Here is a 10,561-nt window from a genome sequence, read left to right as displayed (position 1 = left end):
TTCTCCTGAGAGTAGTTTGGTTTCCAGCTTAGCATTGAAAACTCGTTTTGAGAAAATGTAATGTAAGGACATAAGTATGTCTGCTTAGATAAACATTTCATCCATCTTTCATTTGTATTCATTGTATATTCCCTTTGTGTTGCTTGACAGGACAACTGTATGCCCGTTATGAAGATAATTCAACTTTTATGGAAGAATATTATGTTTCTGTCCAACCTTTCATTGCTCACTGTTTGTCATGTTTGTGTTTTCTGATGGTATTCGAAAATATAATACTCTGCTAAATAAATGCATAATTACTGCAAAGACACCAGATAATATCACAGTACCTCCGGACTCTTGCGGTTCTGTGTGATTTGTCTCTCAGACTCCTTGTTGGCGAAGTAGCGTGTGCAGCCTCTGTTGAGATACTGGGACGACACAGAGAAATACATGGGTAACATTCTGATCACTTTACAGCCTCTGTTCAGAGGTACTGGGACACAGAGCAATACATTGGTTACATTCTAATCTCTTTAAAGCCTCTGTTCAGATACTAGGACACAGGGACGTAGGGAATTTCCCCTAGGGGCCGGGACAATGACGATGCTCCCGATAAACAACTAAAGCAACAGCCAGTGTCTCTTTAACTTTTGTGTTTTGTTTTTTTGTTTTGTTTTGGTAACATGAGCAATGAACAACCTAGGAGAGGACGAGGAACTAGGAACAAACCTGATCCTTATTAAATCGCTCGCTTTATTCCCATGACGGGAATGTACACGTAAGCCTAGAACACACATAGGCGCACTCAACCACCGTCTGAATAACAACACTGCGCCTGGGTGACACCTAGTGGGACTTGTTGGAATTGCAAATATGGGTTGCAAAAAATGTATTACAGAAATTAGGTCAAAAAAATATAATGTTTGTTTCTTTACGAACATCTGATTATTCTATTTTATTTTTTCAGGCTTTATGCTCCCTGACGTAGGGTCCCTGATGGAGGCTCCCTGATGGAGGCTCCCTGACGGAGGCTCCCTGACGGAGGCTCTAATCTGGACCCACCCTGAAGAGGTCCGGGGAGTCCAGGTGGAGCTTCTTCTTGATGTCGTCGGAGGCGCCGGCACAGAGCCGGTAGAAGATGTGGTAGTTCCTCTCCTCCTTGCTCTGCATGCAGATCCTGGACTTCTCCAGCAGGTAGTGGGACACGAACCCCCCCACCACCGTGTTCTGATCAGGGGGACAACAGCAGAGTCAGACCAGTAGAACCCTAACCCCCCCACCACCGTGTTCTGATCAGGGGGACACCAGCAGAGTCAGACCAGTAGAACCCTAACCCCCCCACCACCGTGTTCTGATCAGGGGGACACCAGCAGAGTAAAGGTTAGACCAGTATAACCATTACCACCAGGGCTAACCGTAACTCATCTTTTAATGTTTTACACTAGCAGTACCCCAGCAGAGTCAAGGCTCGATCAGTATAACCACTGCCTCAACTAGCATTACCACATTAACCTCATGTTTTAATGTTAGGGTTACCGCACCAGTAGAGACAAGGACTAGGACTAGACTAGGAGCTCATTAGGGTTTCATGCTGTTTCAGAATAGGAAACCTACCTTCTCATTAAAGTGGATTTCCACAAACTTCCCGAAGCGGCTGCTGTTGTTGTTCCGGACTGTTTTGGCGTTCCCGAAGGCCTCGAGGAGTGGATTGGCTGAGAGGAAACCAGGAGAAACGATTAGCATGTCGCTAGCAGCTCATTAGCTTATGGTGTTCCTGTAGTCACTTTGATCCGGTACCTTCAACAATCCTTTCGTCAATGTCTTGACCGGTTCCGTAGGTCGTTGTCAAATATCTACAGAGAAAAGGAACATCTTCTACAAACAGCTCAACAAGTTGATGGATGCAGACCTGGCAGAATAACCATTGTACCTATGAACCATTATTTCCAAGTATCTGAATTAGTGGATATCTATTTTCAGCAGCATCGCTTTCATACGTACAGCTCAGTTCATTGATACACAATTCATTCAGGTGCCCACCTCAGAACAAACTTGGTGTTCTCCGTCTTCCCGGCGCCGGACTCCCCAGAGACAATGATGGACTGGCTCATCTTCAGAACCTTCATGTCTCTGAAGGCCTTGTCCGCTGAACACAAAGCAAAACATTAGCAAGCGATTGACAGATATTCTCTCCGGAACGACGGGAAATGTGGACGAATAGTAATCTTGGCATCATTCAAATTCAAAGCGATAAAACGCAACGTAAATGGGACCAGTGTAGACAGATGCAAACATTGTCTTGTTTGTTTAAACAAATCTGGTCGATTTATGACAATGATTAGAATGCGATTTCTGCATCATCTTTTGTAGAAGACAAAAATAGTAATGTGCTCGACTTCCAATACACAAACTATGCAGGTTAAGCAGACACCCCACCGTCTCCCAGAGACCTTCCTCGCAGTGTCTGTGAACGAGCGTCCTCTGATGACAGCTAATAGGTAAAACTGATAACCTCGACCCTCCGATGACCCTCTAATAAGTAATACTGGTAACCTCACCGATGGCGAAGACGTGCGGTGGAAGGGTCCCCAGAGACTTCCCCTGGTATGACTTGATGGTCTCTGGAGCATACAGCTTAGCGATGTCAAAGTATGGGTTCACAGCTATTAAGATGTTGGCCACATAGGTCTGTGTAGAGAGGATAGAACATATATTAGTGGGTGCTTCATTTTTAGTCATTAATTAGTGTCATGGGTCAGCATCAATCATTAAAGAGTGGTGGGTCACATATCTATTAGTTATAATTAATTATTAGTTATTAATTAGTGTCATGGGTCAGTATTAATCATTAAAGAGTGGTGGGTCACATTTGTTCTCTTATTCTGGGTATTGTTGGAGTAAAAGAACGAACACCTGGACAATGGGCCTTTGTGAGGCAGGTAAAACACGACGAGAGTTACCATGACTACCATGACTAGGGTTCCTCTGTTTAGCATGCAGGCATTAACCAGATGTCCCTGGGAGCTACGAAGCTTAGCCCCACATTGGACCCCGATTCTGGGGGCTTTTCCCCCACCTCGGCCTCCCACCTGACACTGGGTACCCCTGAGAACCGGTCAGCACACCTTCATCCTACCTTCCCTGTCATCATCATCATCATCATCATCATCATCGTCACTGGATAGCTTTAGCTTTGGGGGTAAGGGAGCTTATCGTCTGCGTGTGTGTGTGTGTGTGTGTGTGTGTGTGTGTGTGTGTGTGTGTGTGTGTGTGTGTGTGTGTGTGTGTGTGTGTGTGTGTGTGTGTGTGTGTGTGCGTGCGTGTGTGTTCATGAGCGCGTGCGTGAGTGTATGCGTGTGTGTGTGAGATCCGTACATAGATGTGGTCTTTGCTGTAGCGGATGCGGACGTTGTTGAGTAAAGTGCCTTCGTTCAGGTACATCAAGGAGCCTGCGGAGAAACAAACACATGTTTCCAAAGGTCTCATATGTATTGCAGAAAGTACTACTCAACAAATGAGCTTCAGCAGCAGAAACCAGAGTTCACTTACAGTTGTCTTCAACGTGTTTATTCACATCCTCCTCTGCTGGGAACACTTGGCTCATCTGCGCCAGAAAGGGCTGCACATGGAAACAAACATTTATGACGCAGGTACTATTTCGTCAGCATCATGTTGAATTGGATGTGGATCCTTCCTTCATTCCTTTCTATCTCTCTTTGACATTTCATTACACACATTGCTCAACATTGTTAAAAATATGACAAATATGTCAATGTGAAAAAGAAAGTAGAGAGTGAAATAGGATTGGAGTCAAAGATCCAAGCCGTGATTACGGAAGCCTTCACTCGGATTTTCTCTGCATCGGTCGGGATTCTGAGTTCATTGATCTCAGCTCAAAGGAGCGAGCTGAGAGAGGAACGGGGAGACAGGGCAGTGCCGTCTAAATAATTAGGTGGAGAGACACAGGAGCCGAGGCCTGACCCCAGCAGGTCTGGGTGGGTTACGCGTGTTGTGTGTGTGTAACCTGTTTCATGTGTGTGTGTGTGAGTGTGTAACGTGTTCGTGTGTGTCAAATGTTTCAATGGTGTGTTTTTGTGTAACATGTGTAACGCGTGTCACGTATGTAACGTGTGTCATGTGTGTGTGTGTGTGTGTAACGTGTGTCGTGTAACGTGTGTCATGTGTGTGTGTGTGTGTAACGTCTGTCCTGTGTGTGTGTAACGTGTGTCATGTGTGTGTGTGTGTGTGTGTGTTTGTGTGTAACGTGTGTCATGTGTGTGTGTAACGTGTGTAATGTATGTCATGTGTGTGTGTGTGTGTGTGTGTGTCACGTGTGTAATGTATGTCATGCGTGTGTGTGTGTGTGTGTGTGTGTGTTGTGTATGTCATGTGTGTGTGTGTGTTGTGTGTGTCACGTGTGTGTGTGTGTTGTGATGTGAGCATGTGTGTGTGTTGTGTGTGTCATGCGTGCACGTGTTAGCATGCAGAGACCTGGAGCGGGGGGAAATGGTATTAAACAATTCCAGGGTAAGAAACAACCACGCGAAGCCCCTTTCCCTTACCCCCCTCTCACCCTCCTGCCCCTATAACACACAGACCCGGGGCAATTACTGCTCCTGTTACTGAGAGGTGCTGAGGCACAGAGCCAGAACCGGAGCACTACAATCGGTTAATGCCTGAATATCAAAGCTGAATCGACTGTCTACGAAACGGCCATAATGCAATGCATTATATGTGTGTATGCATGTGCATCTGTGTGTATGTATGTGTATGTGTGTCTGTGTGCATGTGTATGTGTGTGTGTGTGTGTGTGTGTGCGTGCGTGTGTGTGTGTGTGTGTTTATGTGCCTGTGTTACCCTTATATCTGTGTATGTGCATGTGTGTGGGTCTCTGTATATGTATACGTTTATGTGTGTGTGTGTGTGTGTGTGTGTGTGTGTGGATGTGTGTGTGTGTGTGTGTGTGTGTGTGTGTGTGTGTGTGCGCGTGTGTGTGTGTGTGTGTGTGTGTGAGTGTGTGAGTGTGTTTGTATGTATGTGTGTGGATGATACTGTAAATGTGTATTTGTGTGTTGGTGTGTGTGTGATTGTATGTGTTTGTGTGTGCGTGTGTTGATGTGTGTGTGTTAGATACAATGGACATATCTCCAAGCTACTGATGCATGGTGCACTCCCATAAACACAGGATAATCATCAACAGAATGTCTGCTTTGTTTTTCCTCTCTACGGTGGCCTGGAGGGTCATTTCAACAGACTAACAGCCGTGGGAGAGCAGGCATCCAGGAGAGAGCAGACAGAACAGAGAGCAGCCCTAATGAGGAGCGCTCTGTCCGACTGCTATGAACACAGAACACAGAACCACCACACAGAGTACCGTAAGAACTAACCGTCGCGGTACATCGTGTAAAGTTGAGTTCGAGCAACATAAGTGGAAGAAAACACTTCTTTAAAATAGTATATTTTGCAACGCAAGCTTCTAAATGATCAACATGAAGACAGACCCAGTAATAACTTGATCATTGAATCACACGGTCAACTGTAAGAAAAAATAAACCACTGTTCATCCTAGCCAGGGAAGCAGTAAAACAGAAACAAATGTATATGCTGCTCCAGGAGGTAAACACTGCAGGAAGGAGCTGGGGGTTGGATACAGGGGCCCCAGTACGCTGTGGCCCCAGGGGCCTTGTGTCTCAGGTGCAGCAGGTGGCCTCCTCCTAATGAGCGTCTCTCTCTCCGGGCCGGCGGAGCAGCTGCTGCCCTCTTCACTTATTAATGCCGGCCTGCATTGTGGCGCTGCCTTCGCCGCTCTCTCATGTTTCTCACCTGCAACACGTTGTTGTGCTGACACCTGTCCCCTCAAAACCCCCACGCCCCCCATCGCTAGAGACTGGGGGGGTGGGGGGGGGGGTCCACAGACACCTGTCCCCTCAAACCCCCCCATCAACTGGAGACTGGGGAGCTAAAACAGTGGAACTTTCATTGCAGTGATGTCATTCCTCTGATGGTAGGTTTTGTGTGACTTTCAGAAAGCTTTGATAATACTGATAATCATTTACAGTCATAAGATTACATTACATTACCTTCAGACCGTGTGTATGTGTATGTGTGTGTGTGTGTGTGTGTGTGTGTGAGAGAGTGTGTCTGTGGGTGTGTATGTGTGTGCATGAGTGCATTCGATAGAGACAGAGAGTGAGAAAGAAATGGAGAGTGTGCATGTGCCTGCGCCGTGCACACACGTGCACGCAGGTGCACACAGGGGCCAGGATGAGCTCACCTTGCTCCGCTGAGTGAGCGGCTCTACGGTGAGCGAGTCGGCTCCTATGTCCACGATCATGGCCAGCTGGAAGCCGTCGGTGGGGTGGGGCGCCCACACGGGCTTCCCGTCCTCCATGGCTGTCCCGTCGTCAGGAGCCACGCACGCACGCACGCACACAACCACGCACACGCACGGGGCCTGTGAGCACAGGGATGGGGGACGGCCAGGGTGAATGTAACTGGAAGTAGAACCAGGAAGTCGCAGTGAAGAGTTAAACATTATCACACTTTCCTTTAAAGTCGTCGTAATCTTGATGGATCTTTGGTCTCAATGTAAGAACACTTTAAATGAACCGCCGTAGAGATACACTTCTTTGAGAGACCGCCCTGGAGTCATACTGCTATCCATGTGTTTATTGACGATTCCTTTAATCTGCTTTTGCCCTGCTTTTGTTGCCACACACTTTATAGAAGCTCAACATCTGGCTATGAAGCCCAAGCAGAAGCCCTCACCTTCCTCATCATCTTCATCAGGATTACACACCAACAGCTTCGCACATCTCACCAAATTCCCCCGTCAGGGATAAATCTAGTATCTTATCTTATCTAATCTACGGTATATCTATCCCACAGATGATAGATGTTTCATCAGACCCTGTTCCGCCGAAACGTGTGTTAATCCCATACTGACAGAGGTCGTGCTTACTGGCTTTGCAGCCTAATTAGCCCCAGAATTGAGGTCAAATGTTGCAGTGCGTGGGACTGAAAGTGCTGAGGCATGTTTTAGAGAGAATCCGAGGTCACCTTCGACTCAGCAGCTTAACTTTTTGAATCAACCTGTAAGCAACACTTTGCCTTGCCTTCTCTTTCACTTTGAGGGTACAGGAAAACACTGTTACAGTCAGTAACAGTAATAAACGTATTCATATGAATGATAAATCATTATGAGGAATTGAGGAAATAATTATACATTATTATTATTACAGATATTATCCAAGAACAATTTAGCAAAAAATGTTTTTGAAATAATGGGTTTAACCATTTGTAATAACTAAAGACTTAGCATGAGACAGGTCGTGGTGAAGCATGTCAAAGCCAGTCAGAGACAGGGCAGCCATTGTGTGATAGTCCCTGCCACCTTGGCCTGCTACGTTTATCGTTATATGGACGGTCTGAGTGCAGAACAACGCCCTTTACAGACAATGGCTGCTTGTTCACTGTCATCCAAAGGCCATTCAAACGGCAATTCAAAACCTGCAACATGGCAAAGGCTACGACTGAGAATATAACTCAAATCGTATCTTGATAACGCCTCGTGGATGACGGCTAGACTTTGGAGCTCAACGGGCCTAGTGCCTAGTGTCTAGTGTCTAGTGCCTAGTGTCTAGTGCCTAGTGCTTAGTGCCTAGTGCCTTGTGTCTAGTGCCTAGTGACTAGTGTCTAGTGCTTAGTGCCTAGTGTCTAGTGCTTAGTGCCTAGTGTCTAGAGTGCCTAGTGCTTAGTGCTCAGTGCTCAGTGCTTAGTGCCTAGTATCTAGTGCTTAGTGCCTAGTGCTTAGTACTTAGTGCTTAGTGCTAAGGCATGAAAACAAACAGCACTTCAACCATCACCCAAAGTAGAACCAAAGACAGTCCTCACTACTAAAGGCCGGACTTTGCAGGCCAGTAGTCAGTGGAGTGGTGCTAGGAATCCACTCTCTATCCCCATCATTAATGTACTCTGTATCCCCATCATTAATGCACTCTCTATTCCCGTCATTAATGTACTTCCTATACCCATCACTAATGTACTCTCTATCCCCGTCATTAATGTACTTCCTATACCCATCACTAATGTACTCTCTATCCCCGTCATTAATGTACTTTCTATCCCCATCATTAATGTACTTCCTATACCCATCACTAATGCACTCTCTATCCCCATCATTAATGTACTCTCTATCCCTATCAGACTCTTTATCCCTGTCATTAATGAATCATCTATCCCCATCATGGAGGTATTCTCCATCCCATCATAGAGGTATTCTCTTTCCCCAACATTAATGTACTCTCTATCGCCATCATGGACTCTCTATCCCCATCATTAATGTACTCTGTATCCCCATACACACCATCTATCACAGCATCACATACATACGATGGGAAGGTTGTTCATGTTGTCATATTTCTGTGAGACCCTGGATTCTGTTATGTTATGGTCCATGTTTTCATCAAGGCTACCTGCTGGCTAATCTTTCGTTGAAGATCAAGGCTACGGAGATCCTTCAGTTTCTCTTAACAGGCAAGACAGCTTATACATGAGAGAGCGAGAGAGAATCACACTTTCCCGAGTTTCTAGTGATGTAAACAATGGGAATAATCCAGGGAATGCAGTCAGTCACAACATAAATCCTAATAGAGCATTTAAACCTAGGTAACATTGACTCTGCTTTTAATCCTCTTACAATTTAACCCTAAGCCAGATCGGAGGTGAGATGAGGTCAGTCAGTGAAAGTGTGTCCAACAGACAGAGAAAATCGCAGGTCTGAATCCAACAACTCCACCGCCTCATGGAATACACTCAGAGTCAGAGAGCAGCTGCATGGTTCTGAACGCAGCCTCACACCCTCTCTCTCCGCTTCCTTCCTCCGCAAGGAAAGGGATGTGGAAACAAATGTATTGTGATGTGTGTTGCCAACAGGATATAGAAATATTGCACTTAATAATAATAATCCGACGTTAGTGGGATCGGATAGGATAATTAGTTTGCTTTAACAAGTTACAGGTGGAAACAGACACACTAAGCCCCTTAAATAAGCCCTAGGAACAGGACGGGTGCTGTAACTAGATAGCCTACCGAAGTAGTCTCGACTTTAGAATGTCTTTGTAAGTAGGCTACAACTTCAAACACAAAATCGCTTTACAAAGACTAATATAGCCTATATATTCCGCTCCGTTTCGGGACCCCGTCCCACTCAAACGGCCGTCGATCATAGAAAGCGTTTCGTTAAGATGTTAGCATATAAGACATAAAGGAACTTCCACTTACGTTGGGATGAGCTTCAGGAGGTGATAGTGATCAGGAGGAGGACAGCGAGGTGTGCAGGTCTGGTGGGGGGTCCGGGGAGAGGGAGCGCTCAGGACGGGAGGGGGTCGGGGGAGAGGGAGAGCTCAGGACGGGAGGCGGGGACGTCACTCTGAATACCTCAGAGTTACCTCAGAGGAGCTGAGAAACAGACGCGTGTTACCTTTACTCAATTATATTACCTGGAAACTCAACGGGAAGCTTTGCACTCAATGAAGACACACGATAAAAAATTTACAAAAAACTTTATTAGACGTTTTTTTTTATCAAAGTAGGCTAATAGTTTTTATTGAATATCAGCGATTTTATATTATCTTCACAAAATTCAAATAAACAATATATGACCGCCTATTCATTAAAAAAACGTATTGTTGGTTATTTTCTGTAACTTTGTTCCTTTAACACGGAAGCTGAACCAAACTTCAGACAAAGCAGCCTTGAGACTCGTGAATAATTAAGAGTTTGTAATTCTAAACCTTTTGATTATTTTTTTAAGAAGACATCCAATCTACCGCTGAAGGCAACCTCGGGGTTTGTAAATCTAATTAGGATATTTAATCCTCTATTTTGGACCTTCTCTTATTATCTACACAAGATGACAGCATGTCAACATTATCATGACGTTTTTTGTTCCCAGATTAAAATATCTGTGCTATAAACCTGGTGAGATGAAAAAGGAAATGATAACTGTACGAAGTTCTCAATAATGCTGAAATGATGCGACATCACCCTCATTTCAACCTTGATCCTAAAAACGTTTGCGACATTAGTTGTCCCTACCAAGTGTTTGTTCTGCTAAATGTTAGTTATCCTATTATTCCTCAAGACCCGTTCCTCCAGCGTGGACTGAGGGCCCCCATGGAGTTGGACTGAGGCCCACTGTGGAGGTAGCCGCAGACTGGACCCCCATGGAGGCGGTCTAACAGCACACTGGCGCCATCTAGTGGCCTGGCTTGATAGAGCAGGGAAGACAAAATACATAACGTCGTCATGGGAGACGTTCATATTTATTTTCTCTCTTTATAGATAAACAAATAAATCGTAGCGATTCATAAATTATCGTAGATAATCAGCTAGTTTGTTTTCATCATGTTTGGAGAGAGCAGCACAGGAGGATTCCAGTCGGAAACCACAGAAGATGAAAACAGTAGAAACAAGAATTACAAAGTCTACATTTCCATTAACCTACATCGAACTTCTAGCCTATCATGTGCAAACCCCTCAAATCCCCTGTCCCGGGCTTCTCGCATATAGCCAATCC

At 45.3% G+C, this 10,561-nt stretch overlaps 1 protein-coding gene across 2 annotated transcripts in view; it reads right to left on the bottom strand.

Annotated features, from left to right (window-relative positions):
* The window catches only part of LOC132458058 (unconventional myosin-VI-like), a 34,356-nt gene extending 24,972 nt beyond the window's left edge, over positions 1-9,384 (bottom strand). For both annotated transcript variants that reach the window (XM_060052518.1, XM_060052519.1), the window contains exons 1-10: positions 9,265-9,384; positions 6,257-6,436; positions 3,532-3,601; positions 3,358-3,431; positions 2,541-2,670; positions 2,023-2,128; positions 1,780-1,835; positions 1,597-1,694; positions 1,045-1,209; positions 330-410 (exon numbers count right to left, since the gene is read on the bottom strand). In XM_060052518.1, coding sequence (XP_059908501.1) covers positions 330-410; positions 1,045-1,209; positions 1,597-1,694; positions 1,780-1,835; positions 2,023-2,128; positions 2,541-2,670; positions 3,358-3,431; positions 3,532-3,601; positions 6,257-6,373 — 897 coding nt within the window. In that variant the 5' untranslated portion in view covers positions 6,374-6,436; positions 9,265-9,384. The remainder of the gene's footprint in view (positions 1-329; positions 411-1,044; positions 1,210-1,596; positions 1,695-1,779; positions 1,836-2,022; positions 2,129-2,540; positions 2,671-3,357; positions 3,432-3,531; positions 3,602-6,256; positions 6,437-9,264) is intronic.
* Between the last annotated feature and the right edge of the window lie 1,177 nt (positions 9,385-10,561).

The sequence above is a fragment of the Gadus macrocephalus genome, chromosome 5, assembly GCF_031168955.1.
Source record: "Gadus macrocephalus chromosome 5, ASM3116895v1".
NCBI lineage: Eukaryota > Metazoa > Chordata > Actinopteri > Gadiformes > Gadidae > Gadus > Gadus macrocephalus.
This window is presented reverse-complemented; position numbering and strand designations above follow the sequence as displayed.